At 40.7% G+C, this 20,968-nt stretch overlaps 1 protein-coding gene across 2 annotated transcripts in view; it reads left to right on the top strand.

Annotated features, from left to right (window-relative positions):
• Window positions 1–7,635, top strand: part of dpf1 (double PHD fingers 1) — a 55,469-nt gene extending 47,834 nt beyond the window's left edge. For both annotated transcript variants that reach the window (XR_010095500.1, XM_063493217.1), the window contains 2 exons: window positions 259–340; window positions 1,229–7,635. Coding sequence is in view for 1 of the 2 variants with exons in the window: in XM_063493217.1 (XP_063349287.1) it covers window positions 259–340; window positions 1,229–1,299 (153 nt within the window). In the remaining variant the exon portion in view is untranslated. The remainder of the gene's footprint in view (window positions 1–258; window positions 341–1,228) is intronic.
• The last annotated feature ends 13,333 nt before the right edge of the window (window positions 7,636–20,968 follow it).

A 20,968-nucleotide genomic window follows, 5' to 3' on the forward strand; every position in this document is an offset into this window, starting at 1 on the left:
TGTAAATACAACAAAGAAAGAGAGTTGTTGATCCTGTTGAGCTTTTTACCGCCTGCCACAACAAAGGTTGAAGTTATGAATATGAAATTAAAAAAAACAACCAGGGACATATTCATCACACCCCAGTCGCTTGATTATATAAATACAAAATCATTGTTAAAGCACTACACACACTATGTATTGCCGCTGCAGTCCTCGGCTTTGATTTCAAGACCGTGCGCACGTGTGATTAACGACACTAATTCTCTTCTTTTGCAGGACCAGCTGTTGTTCTGTGACGATTGTGACAGAGGCTATCACATGTACTGTCTGAGCCCTCCGATGTCTGAGCCGCCAGAGGGTACGCATGCACACCGCAAAGCTACACAATGTACTGCATCCTCATTTTTATCAGACTTCACAACCTTCCACAACCACGAGAACACTTTTATCATTACAGAGACGTGGAACTATCTGTGCTGTAGGTAGGATGAGGAGAGTGAAACCTGCAGTCAGAGCAGTCGTGCTGATTTTTAAGGCAGTTTTAAAGAACATGACCCTCAGGACTCTCGCTTTTCTTTTCTTTTCTTTTTTTCTTTTTTTGAATGAATGTTTTAATCTGAATACGGCAGTCTAAAATACCGTGGCTGCGATTACAGAAATGGAGAAGGTACTTCTGTTTAAATCAAACTGTCATTTGCCACATAAGATGGCTGCCTCAAAATGTTTGATGGCGTTGTCATGGAAATGAGTAGTAGAAAGATAATCTGTTTCCATGGCAAAAGTGTCACTTGGCTGAACATACAGTAGCGGTGCCACTTGTGTTCAACACGCACTAACAGTGTCAAGCTCTGCCCACACATGCGATGCTTTCGATTTACAGGAAAACATTTTTTAAAATTCAGCAGCAGTCAGTTTATTTCGGGTCTCCGCACACGCGTCGATGATAAACTTATATTTGTGTACCACCTTTAGGCTGGATTCACTTTGAAGCGTTAAGGTTGAGGAGAACCTTTCAGCATCTGTCTCGACTTTATGTTTAATTAATGTCACAAATCCTGAGCCGGAATCCAAACCAAACTAGTTGTCAGATCCTCTGCACCCACAAACCACAGGCACAGCGTGTGGTGTTTAAACACGGAGCTTTAATTTACAGTGTTACTTAACGCTCTGTGTGAAATGAGGGATTAATCCACAAGGCTTTACAATAGCAGTGATTGAACTCCCAATCTGTGTGTGTGTTGTACAGGGAGCTGGAGCTGTCATCTGTGTCTAAGACAACTGAAGGAGAAGGCCTCAGCCTACATCACCCTCACTTAATCTGCTGAGCTGCGCCTCTTCCTCTTGGCCCTTCATCCTCTCCCAAAACCACTTCTCCGTAACCCCCCTCACTGTGCCTCAGAGGCTACCCCCCCTCCTCTCCTCTTCTGATCTGCTCGCCGCTACTCTCTCTACGTTCTGTCCCCGCGACCTTTGACACGACTGAGCACACAGCAACCACGGCGATGCATATTCGCGAAACGTCTTTCCAGTGGCGAGCCAACCTCCGCCCCGTTTATTTATTTATTTTGGTCACTCGAATTCCCTGTTGTGCTTGACCTGAACCCCCCCCCTTCATTCTTGCTCTGTCTCAACAGAGGAATTCATCAGCTGGCAATAAGTTTGCTAGCAAGACACACACTTCAGCCTGCCAAGGGCACTTCTGAGGCATACTACTCCACAGGAACCCTCATAAGGGCCCTCGGATGAGCCCTAATGATCTTCAGCTGCAACTCAGTCAAGTAGTGAGCGAGAATTAATAAGATGGATAGGTGTTAGGCAGAGGACAGGGCATTGAAGACCCTGGATAACCATGGAGCAGTATGTTTCGGTGTTAGTCAACTGTGAAATATACACCCAATCAAAATTTCATTTACTCCCTCTGTCCTTTACCGTGCACGGCAGAGCTGAGACACTGAACTCTGCTCCATTATTTGTCTGCAGGGTTTCCTGCTCCATGCAGTTTTTTAAAGGCAGAGTGAATTGTACAGAATTTCGACTGATTCTCCATCTACGCGCTCATAAAACCTCACCCTCGCCGGACACGTCGGAGTCTCTGGTCAGGAACTCAGACCATCTTTGACCTCACCCTGTCCTCTCTCGTTGCATGGGGTTTTTCCACAAAATTAATGATGCATTTTGGGATTGACACCGGTGGTTTTTAGTGTGCGGATGTGATCCTCTGATTAAAGGAGAGAAGGATTTTTCTCTTAATCAACTATCTCTGATCAAACGATGTATTTAAAAATACAATTTAGGCTTAGCGTCCCTCACAAATCCTTTACCTGACCTTTGTTCGCCCTTTCCCTCGATGAAACAATGACTGTGAAGCCAATGCGAGACTAAAACGCTCCTGGTGCTTGGTGTGTATTATCTGTGTGTTAAGAATGTAGGATCAATGTGTGGACAATGCAGATCTTTGTCTGGCCTATGCGGAGGCCAAAAAAACGTATTTTTTAATGATTCCTTTTTTTAATTTCTTTTTCATTCGCATGTTGTTGTTTCAGTTGTTTTTTCAAAACTTGTAATTGAAATCGAAGAGAAAGCACACTTAATTCGCAATAATGTGTTTGTAATATGAACTCTTTTGGCCAAACTGGGTGTGTGTGAGTGTGTATGTGTGTGTGTGTGCATGTCTGTTTGTGGGACTTTATTTGAGAACTACAATAATTGTAGCCATTTCCAAGCTAGGCAGGATCTGTGCGAGGATCTGAGTAGCAGAGGTCAAGTGGATGTAAGGAAAGTCGGCATTTTCTCGTCCAGGCATTCTGACAGAGTGAAGACAAAAAGAAAGTGTTAAAGGAATTGTTTCATCATTTCACGGTGGCTTATATGCCAGAGTGCATCTTGAAGTGACTCTGGAAAGTATGGAAGAAATGAATAGTATGGCACATAACCCACACTGAAGATCATAATTTTTATCATTTACAACCTTTTGTTTTATATTACACGTTAATCTATAAGCATTAGAGGTGCTGGTAGCCAAGATGAGAGGTGAAACATCTTCAAAAAACGTAAAGAAGTCCAGCCACCCTTGATTCAAGGGTCTTAGACTAACATGACCTGGTTGAGTGAAACCCTACACAGACATACGGCCAGGATAACTGTTTCTTACAGTGGCCCTGAGAGGTCAAATGCACTGTAGCTAAGAAAAATAACACCAACAAATACTAAAATGCTGTAATAGCACACAAAGCAAAACTGAAGATGAGTAAAACACAATAGAAATAGAAAAATACATCCATCCATTTTCTTCCACTTATCCGGGGCCGGGTCGCGGGGGCAGCAGCCCAAGCAGAGAAGCCCAGATCTTCCTCTCCCCAGCCACCTCCTCCAGCTTGTCCGGGGGAACACCAAGGCGTTCCCAGGCCAGCCGAGAGATATAGTCTCTCCAGCGTGTCCTGGGTCTGCCCCGGGGCCTCCTCCCGGTGGGACATGCCCGGAAAACCTTACCCAGGAGGCGCCCAGGAGGCATCCTTGTCAGATGCCCGAACCACCTCAACTGGCTCCTTTCGATGTGGAGGAGCAGCGGCTCTAATCCAAGCCCCTCTCGAATGGCTGAACTTCTCACCCTATCTCTAAGGGAGAGGCCAGGCACCCTTTGGAGGAAGCCCATTTCCGCCGCTTGTATTCGTGATCTCGTTTTTTCGGTCACTACCCACAGCTCGTGACCATAGGTGAGGGTAGGGACGTAGATCGTACGGTAAATTGAGAGCTTCGCTTTTACACTCAGCTCTCTCTTCACCACAACAGACCGGTACAGCGTCCGCATCACTGCAGCTGCTGCACCAATCCATCTGTCGATCTCCCGCTCCCTTCTCCTCCTCTCTCGGGGTCTTCATCACTCGTGAACAAGACCCCGAGATACTTAAACTCCTCCACTTGGGGCAGGGTCTCGTCCCTGACCCGGAGTGGGCACGCCACCCTTTTTCAAAATATATTTCAATATTTTGAAAGTGTTTTTCAAAAAATACAACAAAGGTTAAATAGAATACCAAGTTAAAAGAAAAAAAAAAGAAAAAACTAAAAAAAAAACCAAGATATAATGAAACGAAACACAAGTATTTTTTGTGTGTATCTACAGTATTTGGTAAGTCACACAATTAAAACAAACCTTGTGTCTTTTTCTCCTGAACGAAACTTAACACAGATGAATCCTTAGCTTCATTTAAGCGTCTGTCTCTTTGTGGAGTCCTTTACAGGTTTTGGTTAACGTCTCCCCCAAAACACTGCCATTGTGTTTTGTGTGCTTTTGAAACATTTTTCTGTTTTCTGGTGTTTTCTTAAGTTGCAGTTTATTTGACCTCTCAGGGCCCCCGTAGTTTCCCCAGTCTTGAGATTAAGCTAACTGTCCCATCCATTGACTACAGAAAACGTTTCTACAGTCATTGTTCCCATCACTCTAACTTCTCTTTTATCCGATCAGTAAAAATTTGTAATAAATAATAGTTGCAATCCTGATTACAGACTACACCCCTTAAGAGGTGTTGTCTTTATAAAACTGTATGCCACCTTTAGCTACGCATAAATAGATTTTATGCGAGTACTTAATTCTCTCACAGTCTTTGCCATTATCAGCACAATTATCACCACAGAATAATGTCAAGGGGTCATTGATTTTACATTAGCGGATATGCTAAGCTCTGTGTTGCTAGCATAGAGCAATAGTCAATCAGGTTGCTCTTTCAAGATCAAACCTGTCTGAAAGAGAGACAGTGTCACCAAAATATAAATAAATTAAACTGTATTGGACATTTGTTAACATGTATACATTCAAATGACATATGACAGCCTCTGTGAAGCCATCTGATTTGTTTCTTTTTCTGTTTTTTGGGGTTGATAAGCAAAATATGTTGTTGTAGAAGTTATGCTAACACTGCTAGTCTGCGCTAAAGAATCTGGTGTAAGTGTGGAGAAACGTGGATTTAAATTGTCAGCCAGCATGCTTCTTCGTGGGCTTTCACTGAAAAGAGATCTTTTATTTTTCTCTTATTGAAATGACCCGTTATAGTGTCCTCAACCAGTTTAACTGGGTTTCTTAAGGCAACTTACCAAGCATTTTTAGAAGACAGGTGAAGTACGAGTGCTGATTTATGGGGACATTTCTAAATGATTTATTAGTGCGGATGTGAGGTTTGAGTTTGGAGACAATAGCTGTAAATATGGGGATTGAATTAAGGGCAACAAATTGCCATTTTACACAGTGTTTCATATTTTTGTGTACAGGTAAGAGTATGAACGGCTCAGACTCGGCCGGCTTCGGCTTGAATGAACGTCTCATTTTAATGCTGCATCATGTCTCTGAAAGGAAATTCACAGGATCAGATGGCTCGCTAGAATGTATCTGAACTGTACTCGTGTTTGCCATCTGATGCAGACGGGCAGTAGGTGCAAATACTGTACCACCCCCTCAATTCAATTCAACTTTGCATGAATGACTCATATTTTGATAAAGTCGGTAATGCATTTTTAAATAACGACGACAAAAACCTTTAACTTATGTTCAGTTCCTGTTTGTTTGCTTGTTTGGTTCTGTACCTTAAAAAAAAAAAATTACATTTTGCACAGCGTGGCTACATTTGCTCTCCAAGTGCGTTTATGCCTCTGTGTGTGAGTGCGTGTTTATATATATGTGTGTACGTGTGTGTATGAGTGTATGCGTATATCCACAGAAGGTCAGTGAAGAAAAAAAAAGAAAGAAGCAAATCGAACCAAAATAGTGTGTTATTTCTTATTCTGCAGACATTTTCTTCTCAGTGGAACCAGTTGCATGGCACAACACTGCTTGAGGATTGTAATGTTGAGTACAGATTACAACTAAAGTGCACTGGAGTGTACACATTTCACGCAAGGCACTCGGATTATACTGTATGACTTTAGGGTGTGTTAAATTAGTGTTACATTTGCCGACAAAACCACTAGCAACCAATAAAAAGAAACGTTTATTTCCATTTACAAATCAGAGCTAACACCTAGACTTGAAGCATGTCTGTGTGGAAATAGTTTGATGATGAAGTGGAAATGTTTAATGGTGATTGTTAGATTAAATATAATGGAAATGTTTGGGATTTGGATGATAATGATGATGTCATTGTGACTGAAAAGCCTTTATATTTGGAGCTTTCCTGGCACTTAAAAGGAGAAGCATGGTGGAGTCAAACTAACTTTGATTGTACTATCTGGGGAGGGCGGGGAAGCCATGTTGGGTCTTTGGAAAGTTTAATGAAACTTGAGCCTTCTCTCTGTACAAATGGATGAAGCAAAGCGATGGTGGTGGTAAGGGTGGGGATGTGGGGTCCAACAAAGCCACACCAGGAACCTCCAGGTCTCAAGTTGATGCCATTACCCCCATCTCCCCCTTCCACCATCATTTCAGGCTGTTGGGGTGGCTCAGTCAGAGGGTTGAGCCTTTGGGCCACTCTAGGCCTCTGTTGTAAATTGTTGTTCTGTGATCTTGCTTGCACTTTTTTTGTTGTTTTATTTGTTTTTGTTTTTCTTTTCCCAAAAATAAGAAACTAATTGTAAGTATGTATGCGTGTGAGTGCGGGTGCACTTTTCGTTTTCAATCTTTGCATTTTTTGTTTTCCAATGTGACTGTCTGTTGTAAACAACACTGGATAAAGACGAGTTTTTAATTTGTATTTTTTACCTCGAGAGGAAGATGCAATCTTCTTGGACATTTTTTTTAACCGCCCTCCTCTTTTCCTCCCTCTCTTTCTCCTCCTCCTCTTCCGTCTGGTACCTGGGAATGCTTTGAAATGTGGACCGTGACCGCATTGCTGTCATCACTGCTGTCAGTCATTCTCTGTGAATTCATTCGGCTTTCTCAATTTACCCAGTTTTTTCTCTCTTCCCTCGACTCATTTTTTTCCATTAAAAAGATGAGATTGAAAAATGAGCTGTACCTTTTGTGTGTGCCGTGTGTGTGTTTGCATTATTTGCTCCAGTTTCTGTGGTGTAAATCGCTGAATATTTGTGTGTTCTTGGACAGTAGTCAGTCTGTCTGTCTGCTCGTCTGTATTGCTGCCAACTAGGGCAGCTTACAAGTCTGTCTTTTTTTTTTTCCTTAGGTGGGGATGACTAGTCCACGGACTTCTTCTCTCACATGCACATACTTATGGGCTTGAAGCTAAGGCCAACATCGACCATTTTTTCTCCCGCTTGTATTTCTTCCTTTCCTTTTTCAGTCTTCAGAGGAGAATGTAATTGCATAGTTTCAGCTAGAAAACACGTGTCTCTTTTTTAAAAAATTTAAGGTGTCTTTTCATGTGTTTCAAAAAGGGGTAAAAATGCCTTTGAAGTGATAAAAAGAAATTAAGGGATGCCATTGTTTGGAATGAATAGCGTATCCTGGAAAACCTGGGAATGGGGACAAAGGAGCCCCGTTGTCCACAATTGTTTTCCAGCAACACTGCAGAAGAAAATACACTTTGCTATTCAGGGCAGGTACAGTTTTGCTATTTGTGATGTATTCCTGGAGATGAGACATTCATCATAGCTGCAGTGTTGGCCAGACCTGGCTGAGCAACAGCAGCAGGGTGAAGTCAAGCCGATCAACAGTTCCATTTTTTGCTTCCTACCAGAACACTGAAAACCAAAAAACTGGTGCATACTCGATTCCTTGGGGGTTTTTGGTGAGAGGGGGGGGGGGGGGGGGGGGGATATAGGTATTTTTAACAATATGCTCTGAAAAAAAAATTCCTCCATCCATCAATCCTTTTTGGAACAGCTCCAACATTATCCAAAATCCTGCACAGCACCATCCTGTGCATGCAGAAACCCACACAAAAACACTTGTGTGTCACACACAAAAAAAATTTCAGACGTGTGCACACCAACAGTGTGTTTTTGTGTGTGTGCACACACACACAGCCTAGAGCCCTCATCTTCTTATAAGGTTCATTACTCTGACCCCAGTCTCCCTTTCATATCTCTGAGGACGTTTGTGAGTGAATGTGTGCGTGTGTGTGTGTGCGTGCTTGTGCATGTGCTTTCCAATATCCAATAGATTATCAGTATGTATAATTATTTAGGCCCAAAGAAAGTACAAGTGTATTTTATATGTGTGTGTATTTGTGTGCCTGTGCGAGTATGTGCATACTGTATGAATACTGTACTGAGTGTAACTATGTGTGTGTGTGTGTGTGTGTGTGTGTGTGTGTGTCTGTGTGTGTGTACATGTGTGCATGTGTGTATGCCTTCCCAGCCAATTACCACATCTCCCAGACAGACTGAGACTGCCTAGGCCTTGCCAGCCAATCGGAGAGGGGCTGCGCACTGCCGGGCTGGAGGTGGTTGCTATGGTAACCAGGAGGCCTGTTTGCATGGTGGCTGATGGAAGAGTGATGGATTACAGTAATGGGATGGAAGGAGAGAAGGAGGGAGGAAGATAGGGAGCTGGAGGAAGTGGAGGGAGGTAGAAGAGAAGGAGGAGGAGGTGAGAATGGGAGGAAGAGAGAGAGAAAATGGGGGAGGTGAGGAGGGAGGGAGGCAGACAGACTCATACATAAAGATATTGGTAATGTATGAATGCATCTGAAATGAAGCGACTTAAAAAGATGAAAAAGAATGAGAGAAAAATGATAAAGGGAGGGTGGTGGAGGAGTGGAGGGGGTGGTGGGGGGTTGGGAAAATTGGGTTGTGTGTGTGTGTGTGTGTGTGTGTGTGTGTGTGTGTGTGTGTGTGTGTGTGTGTGTGTGTGTGTGTGTGTGAGATTGAATTCATCTCTTTCCTTCTTCTGTCTGGGCTGAGACGTGTGTCTGGCCATCTGTCCTTGGAGCAGTCAGAGACGTAAGTGTGTGGAAAGATGCAGTCTCACCTTTTTGCCTCCTCAGCAGCACTGCAGTCAGTTCATGCAGGAGCTACCTCTGTGCTTCCACATCCACCTGCACCAACTTAAAGTATGATATCAGAGGGCCAACATGATGCAACTCCAACAAGTCGGATGGAATTGGAAAGTTGCACGTGTTCTGACAAGCGATAAAAATTTTTTTGTTGCTTGTGCAAAAAGCTTGAGGTGGAAAAATCACAATGCGATTACAGACATTTTATTTTTTGTTACAGAATTAAGTCTTGATACCTTTTTGTGTCTTACTGTTATTACATCTCCTGTTTGGGACTACATGGACTTCAGTGCTGCATGTTTAAAGTAAAAATTGTCAGCTTTAGCTCTGATGTTCAAGATCTGAAGGTGACAAAATACAGAAGTATTTTAGGCTCTTTGTAATCATCTACAATATAAATGCATTTACTCTGACAAGAAGTCTTTCACATAAAGAGGTGAAAATGTCACAATTCACAACTTTTCAGACTCATAACTTAACAAATAATACAAAATAAGCATTTTTTCTTTAGCAAATGTAGTTTTTTCTAATTTTGCTCAATGTATGACTTTCATGCATATGGCACTGGCTTAATCAGTAAATCCGCTAATCAGTAATTTTATGGGATGGAATTATTCTGAACATCTACTAAGTGTGCCTTAAGTACTTGTCTTCCATCCTCTTGTGGGTGTGATGACCCCCTATTTGAGAATCACTGGACTAGACTACAGAGAGGTCAAACCCCTGTTAGGCCTATAATGAATAAACTACTCAAAACCTCTAACTGCAAAAAATAAAGAGATGTTTTGGAGGATTTGTGGGGATAATGCTGCACAGAAATTATTGCCCTGGATAAAGAGCTTGTTAAGAAAATCCATCATTTTTGTTTTTTGCTGCCTTTTATTTGTTTTTTCTTCTAAGCTGATTTCTTTAAACAAGACTGTGTTTTTAAGCATTTCTCATTGAAGTCTCAAAAGTCACAAGGAACTCTGTTTTAATGCGAACAGCTGAACTTATTGTAACAGTGTAACTGGTTAATCAGTGATGTGAAGATCAATATGAATAAAATCATATAATTTACTTAACTCATGAGGCGCTAACAGTGAAAGCGCTAGCTCATCTATCCCAGTTCACCACCTTTGAAACAGTTATTATTTTTGTCTGATTTATACTCTCACACATACATTATTCCTGTCGAACTGCACTCCGTTTCCTCTCATTTATAGAGAGCGTCTGAAGATGCTTTAGAGCCAAGGATTAGGCTAAATCTGCATCTGGGGAACCCAACTCCCTGTGATCTTTCCCAGCGACAAAGCACCATTCATGTCAATTAAAGATGCAGTCCACTAAAATTAACTTCTGGGCAAAATCAAAAACATAAAAGACACAACTAAAATCCATCATGGCTGCAGTTTAATAGGTTCTCTTGTCTTTCAGAGTGTCATCTTCAATGATTATCATCCACAGACCTCACTTTGAAGATGTTTATGGCTTTGAAGCCATCTATTGAGACAAATCTGTAATTTACTTGTTTGGGGCTGCTGATAAAACAGTTAATCAATGAGTGGATCAGCAGTTTGCAGAATGGGTATTTTCAAGGTGGGTAAACATTCGAATAATCTGAACAGTGTGCAAAAAGGGGGGGGGAAAAATACTTCAACTTGAAATCATAATTCAACACTGCAACCTAGAGGCAGAGCCAAGCAACAGCAGCCGTGCGGCAGTAAATCGAAAGAAACCGCAAAGCTTCACTACCTGTGCAACAGCCACTGTTCAGCCTGGCAAAAAAAAACAGAAAGCATCACTAATTTATCATCCACTCTTAAACAAAGAAAATAAAAAATAAAGGAATTGTTATTATTAATAATAATAATGCTAATAATGACTCCAAAGGGCACACGTGTGCCATGTCTTAATGTTTTGTGTGTGGTTTATTAATTTAATTCACTGCAGTCTGAAATTTCACACTTTAATAATCAGCTAATTAAGCTTTATGAGTCAAATTCTTTGTTTTCTGTCCCTTTTTTGTCTTTAATAACTGAGTTTAACTATGTTTTCTCATCTCTGATGTTTACACTATTTACATCTGAAATTAAATGGAAAGCCAAACAGGATGGATCATTAATTACTACATTCATTTGTTTCCCTTACTAATAAACCAATTACACTGAGCAAACGCAGTTCTAACACTGCATACTGTCATGTACTGTCATGCAGTCATGTTCTGTGAGATTGTTTATTGTGTTTATAGCAGAGAAAGGAGAACGCATGAAGCTGACTCTTTATGTTGTCCATGTGTTGTGTGTTTTCTTTGGCACCCATCAGCCCCTGTGGCTTTACTCCATAAAGCCATTGTCAATATTTCACCTTTTCTCCCTCCGGCAGCCACAGTCCGGCACCCATGAAATATTGTGAAATTAATATAATACAGTACCTCTGAGGGCTGGAGGACATTTATGCAAATAACCTACAAGGAGAACCTAACTAAGCCTAGGAGCGAGGCTGTGGCAGTTCTCTATATTACTGAGCAGAAACAAGTTTGTGAAAAGACTAGAATCATTCTTCAAAAACGCTGGCACTGGTATTAAATATTTATGTATTTTCCCCCTAACTTCTTCCCAGACATTTATTTGTTGCTTTTCTGTCGACTGCAGTATAACTGAGCATTTTATTATACTGCATACTGTTCTTATACATTTGTACAAGTGGACAAACATCACTTTGAACTGAATGTTACTGTAGTATTTCTCTTTAATGCTACTTTATGCTTCTATTCTGCCAAATGTTTAAAATACTATTGTTTTTACTGCAATTGACACCTTCAGATTGCAATACCATATGAACATGACAGCTCATTTTCACCACTCAATTACGTTGATGAGAATATAGATAGCCCACATGTAACAACACTTCCCTTCCCACTAAAAACTTTTAATTCATTAGCTCAGTTGTATTTCAATGAATCAGCGGATCTCATTGCAAGCCCCTGATCTCATATATTGGACCCTATTCAAGCAGTTTAACTAGTAATTTGCAAACTGCTTTGCAACCCACCTCCACCTTAGCTGCCCTTTCATTATGTGTCTGATGTAATTATCCATCCATCCATCCATATCCATCCATCCATCCATCCATCCATTTTCTTTCATTTATCTGGGTCCGGGTCGTGGGGGCAGCAGTCTAACCAGTGAAGCCCAGACCCCCTTCTTCCTGGCCACCTCCTCCAGTGTGTCCTGGATCTACCCAAGGCCTCTTCCCAGTGCGACATGCCTGGAACACCTCACCCAGGAGGCGCCCAGGAGGAATCCTTGTCAGATGCCCGAACCACCTCAGCTGGCTCCTTTCGATGTGGAGGAGCAGCGACTCTACTCTGAGCCCCTCCCGGATGGCTGAACTCCTCACCCTATCTCTAAGGGAGAAGCCAGCCACCCTTTGGAGGAAGGCGGAAATGGGCTGACGTAATTAATGTCATTAATATCTTATTGTCACTAATGCCTGCTGTGACAATTTTAAATGAGAATGGTATCCTGGAGGTCTTTCAATCAGGTTTTAAAAACTTTCATAGCACGGAGTCAGCACTCTTAAAGGTTTTTAATGATATCCTCCTTACCTGTGACTCTGGTAATCATGTTGTTCTTGTCCTCCTTGACCTAACAGCTGCCTTTGACACTGTAGACCACAACATTTTACTGTCTCGCTTGCACCATCTTGCAGGCATTCGTGGTACTGCTTTGAAATGGTTTAGGTCTTATCTTTGTGACAGAACTTTTAGTGTTAACTTTTTAGGGTATGAGTCTTCCTCTGCCACTTTTCAGTCTGGGGTCCCGCAGGGCTCAATTTTAGGGCCTCTGCTTTTTTCATTATACTTACAGCCCCTGGGAACCATCCTCAGAAGGCATGGAATATCCTTCCACTGCTATGCTGACGACTGTCAGATTTATTTGCCTCTGAAGCAGAAAGAGGCCTTCTCTATTAAGCCACTTCTAGCATGTCTAGAAGACATTAAATCTTGGATGTCCCTAAACTTTCTAAGGTGTAATTCAAGCAAAACTGAGGTGATTCTGTTTGGTCCTAGTGGACCTTGTGAACCCTCTGCTATTGATTTGGGACCCCTGGCAGAGTATTTTAAATCTGTTGTTACAAACCTGGGTTTTAAGATGGACAGTGATTTTAAATTAGACAGTCAAATTAGGGCTACTGTCAAGTCCAGTTTTTACCATTTAAGGCGCTTGGCAAAGATAAGACCTGTTTTATCCAGGCAGCATCTTGAAACGGTAATCCATGCTTTTATTTCATGTCGTCTAGATTACTGTAATGCTCTGTATTGTGGAGTTAGTCAGCATCTTCTCTCTCGTCTGCAGCTGGTCCAGAATTCTGCTGCACGACTTTTAACCAAAACTCGTAAAAGAGAGCACATAACTCCCATCCTGGCTTCACTCCATTGGCTGCCTGTATATCTTAGAGTTCATTTTAAAATTCTCATGTTTGTGTTTAAATGTTTAAACGGTCTTGCCCCAACTTACCTCTCTGAGCTTCTGCATCCTTACTCACCCCCCAGGTCTCTCAGGTCAGCTGACAAGCTGCTCCTGGAGGTACCCAGGTCCAAGAGGAAGCTCAGAGGGGACAGGGCCTTCTCTATTGCTGCTCCTAATCTGTGGAACAGTCTGCCCCAGCACATTAGAGAGGCCCCTTCACTGTCCACTTTTAAAACACATCTTAAAACCCATTTTTATTCCTTGGCATATGACACAGTCTGACCCAATTTTATTGATTTTATTGTTTTGATCTAATGTGCTGATTTTATTGTTTTAAATGTAATTCTCATCATCATTTTTTATACTATTTTATTATTGTCTTTGCTATTTGTGCTAATTTTATTTATTTTAATGTCATTTTAATAATCATTTTATATATATATATATATATATATATATATATATATATATATATATATATATATATATATATATATATATTATTATTATTATTATTATTTTTTTTTTTTTTTTTTTTTTTTTTTTGGTAATATTATTATTTTTCTTATTTTTTAACATGTTCAATGTATCACTCTGGCATGTCAAGTGTACAGCACTTTGTGTTCAGCTGGGGGCTGATCCGAAAGTGCTATATAAATAAATTGCTTGCTTGCTTGCTTGCTTGCTGTGGGGGGTGTTTCCGCTGCTCTCTGTCTGTGGCTGCCCATGTACGCAGGTGGTATGGCAGGCTGTCCCAGAAAACAGCAAAGGAAATAATGATGATAATCAGGTGGAAATAATCTCCATTTGACTTCAGTGATTCTGAATGAAGTTAACTAAACATGTAATACAGTGGTGTAAAAAAGTGTTTACCCCTTCCTGATTTTTTTGTATGCTTGTCACACTTAAATTTTTCAGATCATTAAACAAATTTAGATATTACACAAAGATGACGCACGTTAACACAAAATGCAGTTTCTAAATGAAGGTGTTTATTGTTAAGGGGAAAGAAATCCAAACATTCATGGCCCTGTGTAAAAAAGTGATTGTCCCCTCCTGTCATAACATAAATAAACTGTGGTGTATCGCATCTTTGGAAAGCTGAGTTCAATTTCTCTAGCCACATGAAGGACTGATTACTGCCACGACTATTCCCAATCAAGAAATGATTTAAATAGGACCTGCCTGACAAAGTGGAGTAAACCAAAAGATCCTTGAAAGCCTCAAAAGACATTGTGCCACAATCCAAGGAAATTCAGGAACAATGAGAAAGTAATTGAGATCTGTCAGTCTGGAGAATGTTATAAAGCTGTGGAACTCCAGCAAACAACACTGAGATCCATTATCCACAAATGGGGAAAACATGGAACTGTAGTGAACCTTCCCGGGAATGACCAACTGACCAAAATTACCCTAAGAGCTCAGGAACGACTCATCCAAGAGGTCACGAAAGACTCCAGAACAACATCCAAAGAACTGCAGGCCTCACTTGCCTCAGTTAAGTCAGTGTCAATGACTCCACCGTAAGAAAGAGACTGGGAAAAATGGCCTGTATGGCAGAGTTCCAAGATGAAAACCACTGCTGAGCAAAAGGAACATAAAGGGTGGTCTCAGTTTTGCAAAAAAAACATCTTGATGATCCCAAAGACTTTTGGGAAAATACTCTGTGGACTGACTAGACAAAAGCTGAAATTTTTGGAAGGTGTGTGTGGAATATAGAACAGTAAAACATGGTGGTGGTAGTGTGAAGGTCTTGGGCTGTTTTGATGCCTCAGGACCTGGAATAATCACTGTGGTAAACAGAACCATGAATTCTGCTGTCTACCAAAACATCAGAAGGAAAATGTCCGGCCATCTGTGCGTGACCTCAAGCTGAAGCGCACTAGGGTTCTGCAGCAGGACAATGATGCCAAAAACACCAGCAAGTCCACCTCTGAATGGCTTAAGGAAAACAAAATGAAGACTGGAGTGGCCTAGTCAAAGTCCTGACCTGAACCTGATTGAGATTATGTGGCATGACTTTAAAAAGGCGGTTCATGCTCAAAAAACCTCCAATTGTTTTAACTGAATAACAACAATTGTGCAAAGATGAGTGGAATATAAAATATACATATTTATAACAAGGGAAATTATATTAGTATTGAAAGTGTTGATGCATGCTCAATCATCCGGGTAAGGAAATCACAGAAAGTTGATCCTGTTCTTCTGTTCCTGCATTTTCAGTGGGAGAAACATTTTTATCACTCCTCCAAGTGACTTCTTCAGTCTCAGCTGGCTGCAGGTTTCACTAATCTTATAAACAGTGCATTTGCATAATCACAGAAACTAGCACCACCGACAAACACATTTATCTTGTGATATGCAAATTGTCATGACCACTGGTCATGAGTACTCTTCACAGAGAGCTGGGGAATGGCTGCAATCACAGCATTGTAAGACAGTGAAAGCCTTGTAAACCATTGCCTATCACTGAGTCACCAGCTCACTTTCATCATCATTAACGTGCAAATTCATGCAAGTTCATGGCTACTGATCAATGGCCATGCATACTTTTCACAGAAATGGGAAATGGCTGCAATCACAGTTGAAGTGTACTATAAACCAATGTATTTAAGGTTAACTGTTGTACATTTAACTCTAATCATCCATTGGAGCGCAAATTAGGTGGCATCGGGTCACTGCAACACAGAGTGAACACATAGACAGCAGGCAGAGAAGCAGAAGAACATCATATTAAAGAATCCCTGAATAAATGTGGTTATCCCAGCTGGGCATTTATCAAAGGTGGGAAGATGCCTAAAGAATTCTCCTGGTGAGAGAAGAAGGACAGTCGCTGCCTAAATGAAAAACACTGGTGATCCTTAATGTGTAACGAGTATAGGAACAGCAGGGACACAATTTTTCTCTCTTACTCCAAAACATGCTAAACCAAATGTTGGTCCACCCAAGGATCAGGTCCCTTAGGGACAAACAGAGCAATATTGTATCAAGTGCTGAAAGCACTTCAGTGATCACTGGGGAAAAACAAAAAACCAATGAAAGACAACGCCAAAGAGCTACCTTCTCAGGCATGTACATCTACTGGGCAGTGGTCAGCTTTTTTCCTTTAGTACCTACTCTCCCTACTCACGTCAGCTCGGCACGGCTTGACATGGTTTTTTAGGGTTTTCCATTAGGTGATAGTACTAGTGTTGGTCAAGTTACTTGAAAATAGTAATTAGTTACTAATTACTGATTGCTTCTCCAAGAAAGTAATCCTGTTACTTCACTCATTACTTATTTTCAAAAGTAATTGGTGATTTTATTACTTAGTTACTATTTAAAAACATGATACACAACCTGAATACGTAATAAAGCAATAGACCTTTCAGCCCAATTCTATTTTTTCTGCATAATCCATCATATAAAATGGAATCAAATGGAAAAAGTCTCTTTTTAAAACTTCTTTTATTAGTTGTAATCTTTTAACTTTATGCACATTGCATCAAGCAAAAATGTAAATTATTTGCAACAGTCTTTGACATGAAGAAATGTCTCCTGCACTCCACCTGCACAGGGCAGGTGGACCCCTGCCTGGTCGCTTGGATCTCAAACTACCTCACTGACAGACCACAGTACGTCAGGCTGAAGGACATCACGTCTGACACTGTGGTCAGCAGCACAGGAGCACCACAGGGAACTGTGCTGTCCCTAGTGATGGTGAGATGAAGCCTTGTGATGAACTGAAGCTTCTCTGTCTCTGTGTTGTGATCTACCGTCATATCTGCTGTGTGTTCTGTCTGTCAGTGTAAGTTATTTGGATTCTTAGTTTTGTTCTGTTTGAGTTCAGCGTTAAAGCTGTTTGAGTTCACGTTTGTCTCCGGAGTCTGCACTTTGGGTCCTCTATTTCACCAAAATTTCACCAAAAGGGTTAGGGTTAGGTCACCACTGCACACAGCCTTCACACGACAACAAGTGCACCACACTGCTAAGTGTGTTTTGTGTTTAGAGTTTTGGTAAATGGGAGACTGAGATTTGCAAATGGTGTCCTAACCAGATGAATAGTGTTTAAGATTTTGGCAACTGTGAGATTGATTTGATGAAAGAGTTTTCATAGTTGACAGTTTAGTTTTTACAATGTGGTTTAGTGTTTTAACAGTTCAGAAAAGCTGTAATACACCTGTGCTTTTACCAGCAACTGATGCCTTTACCCTGCACAGTTTAAGGTATGATAAAGCACTGACCTTATAAATCCTGACCGCCAGGTGGCACAAAATCCACATTTTAGCTGGGAGCTGGACACTCACAGGGGAAAGGCCACATTCAACAACAACAACAGCAACAGCAACAACAACAACAACAACAACAAATTATTATTAGTCAGGCAAATATATCATATACCAAACATGCTTCCAAACTAATGCAATTTTTTGCATTCTTCACATCAGGTCAAAATGTACTGTAAAATGTAAAATGTTTTTTTTAAGTCACTGGCACTGTGGAAATGGATCTACAGCACCACTTAAGAAACTTTAATGAACTTCTAACAGCTTATTTACAGCTTGAAATACGTGTATGACATTTGTTACACACAGATTCAGTCAACCCAATCCAAAGAGGAAGTCTGGAAGTCCGTCATTTTGAATGTAAAATGACATTTTGGCACAGTTTTAGTGTTTTCCAGGCATCGCTGGTTTACACATTCGCCTGCAAAGTGAGAGGTCACTGGTTAAATTCCATTTGGTTACTTCAGGAACTTGTTGTTGAACAGTTGGTTATAGTGCACCTGAGGTTATGCTTGGCCTTCCTTATAACGAAGCAAGTGACATGTGGTCTCTGGGGCTGGTGGCTGTGGAGCTTGTTACAGGGGTGCCACTCTACCCTGGAAATAAATATTATGATGTTTTGAAATTCATCATAGAGACTCAGGGTCAGCCACCAGATCATGTTCTAGACTCTGGCGTGTACACTGAAGACTATTTCACAAAAGATGGATGCACACCAGCGGATAACACCCTCGGAGGTTCTCCGGCATCTCTTTTTCAGCCCTGGCCTCTCTAACAGGTTCCCATGTATCGACATTGAAAAACCATACAGACTCAATCTCCAGCATGGCATCTTCCACCCTGGACAAAAGTGATAAAGACACAAACTGGGGTTGGAAAAGGATATTAACAGCAAATTACACTGGAAAAATTAATTAAGCTGCTCCAATAATGACCACTTTGGCTTTTTCTTTTTTTAAATTTTCACTCCCCCCACCCCAACCAGTCGCGGCAGATGACTGTCCCTTCCTGAGCCTGGTTCTGTCGAAGGTTTCTTCCTTTTTAAAGGGAGTTTTTCCTTCCCACTGTCGCTAAATGCTTGCTCATAGGGAATTGTCTGATTGTTGGGGTGGCCAAAACTCCAGGGGAACTAGCAATTCTTGTGAAAATTAAAAAAAAAGAAAAAGAGAAAGCCTACCAATATTCAAAGCCGAGCAGTGGACACCTTACATCAGTCCTTCAATCAGACCTAAGACCATGTTTACAGAAATAAATTCGATACAAATTGGAAATAAATTGTGTAATAATTGTTGTCTTTGATTGTTTATAAATATATAGTGCTACCATTCAGCCTCCTAGTAGACATACCTGTGTTATAAATGTGAAACTCCTCTGATTTTCAGAAAAGTTGACCTCTGACCTTGAAGTAAAGGTCACTGAGATTTAAGCTTCACAGAGAGTTTCAGTAGATGCAATCATGGTATTGTTTTGAAAAATCTACACTATTTCAAACTTGGATGTCTACAGCGCCTCGCGATATACAAAAGATAAAGAGATGTTTTTTCTAGGTTTTTTATAAAGATTACAAAACACAAATAACAAAAATGCCAACGCTATTGTCATTTTTGACAACGCTATTTTGATGTTGTCTAATGTAGTGCAAAAAATGAAACAAACCCTAAAATTAATAAATAAAGTAATTTTTTATCTTAAAGTACTGGATAACAGGTACTTCATAAATAAGAGCAAAAAAAATATATTAAAAAATACAACTTAATTCTCTTTTAAGACCTGAGCAACCTGTCAATGATGATCGCTGGTGCATTGCAACCATGATTGCACTGTGACACAAATGGATGGTTATGGGGCCAATTTTGTGAATAAACAACACTTTTAAAAAATGGCTATTTAAACCATCAAATCTTCTAAAAATCGTGTGTGACAAATGAACAAAAAAGTTGCTCCGATGACAGTAAGCTTTTCTGAAATGCCTGGCAGATCTTTATTGTGTGAAATGGGATACAGAGGCCTTCCCGCAACACATGTGAGAGTCATCAAGGAAGGCAACACACAGGTGTAACAGGTGATGACTCAGGTCCAGTGAGAGTCTGAACACAGGAACTCACCTGACAGGAATGTACTTGTCATTACAGTTTTTCTGAATTGCTAAAACACATTTCCTAAAATCTCATCTCTTTGTGTCAAAACACTGAACACAAAGTGTAAAATTCAAGCTACACTCACATAACCTGTCACGATCCTGGGTCTTATGACCCAGTGTTTTGAGTTTAGTTTATTTGGATGTTTATATGATTAAGCAAATTAGTTTTTCTAGTTCTTTGTTATTAGATTCCCCTTGTGTCTTCCAACCCCTGTTAAGTCTCCCCTGCCCTTCATGCGTTTCATGTCTGTGTCTTACGTTGTCAAGTTCTGGTTGTCATGTCTGCGTCTCATGTTTCCTGTTTTATTTTGAAGAGATCTTGTGTTTCTGTGTTCATCGTGTTAAGTTTTACTCTTCCACTGTGAGGTCGTTATGTTCATGTGTGTCAGCTGTTCCCCATGTGTTCCCACTTCTCTCATTAGCCTCCTGTGTGTATTTAGTCTGTGCCTTTTCATTCAGTCCTTGTTGGATCGTCTGTGTTGTTCCCATGCCATGTCCTGCGTTCAGGTTTTCATATATCCTCATCATTGCCATGTTTAGAGCTTGTTTGTTTTTCTGTTTGCCAGGGTTTTCATAGTTCGTGTTTCCTTTCTAGTTTACCCAGTTTAGGTTATTGCTTAGTTTGCATTGTTTTCACCCTTTTATTTTGGTACTATTCTGTCTGCTTTAATAAACGGTTCACCATCAGTTAAGTTCTGAGTTTGAGAATGTCTGCACCTGGGTCCACTCCTCACACTCCACGCAGTTTGCCTCGGCAAACTGTGACATAACCTTTAATTTGTCTTGCAAAACCAAACATTTGACCCAAAACTATTTGAACTTTACTCAAAATCAACCACTACTGTCAAAAGCCACACAAAACCAGCCAAAGTGCAAACACAACTTAGCAACGATTACACACTACAAAAATAAATACAAAACACTGTGAGATAGCTAGAAAATAATATTTATCTATTCATTCATTTATTCTCGCATTTTAACAAAAAAAAGAACTGCAGTAAAGAAAGTTGTGTACATTACAAAATTATATATTTTTACAGCATATTCAGATAATTTATCCTGTCTCAGCATTACGCCTCTGTGCTGGGTCAGGCCACAGGACTTCATCCACATTACATGCTATGGGCTCCCTTGCAAGGCAACGAGGAAAGAATCCTTTTGCATGCCGAATCCAGCTCTCAAGATTCCACTCCTATCTCACCACAAGCTCCATTCAATGCTTGAAGTAGATTTTCCTGTGTGTAAGGG

This window comes from Pelmatolapia mariae, linkage group LG14 (assembly GCF_036321145.2).
Source record: "Pelmatolapia mariae isolate MD_Pm_ZW linkage group LG14, Pm_UMD_F_2, whole genome shotgun sequence".
NCBI lineage: Eukaryota > Metazoa > Chordata > Actinopteri > Cichliformes > Cichlidae > Pelmatolapia > Pelmatolapia mariae.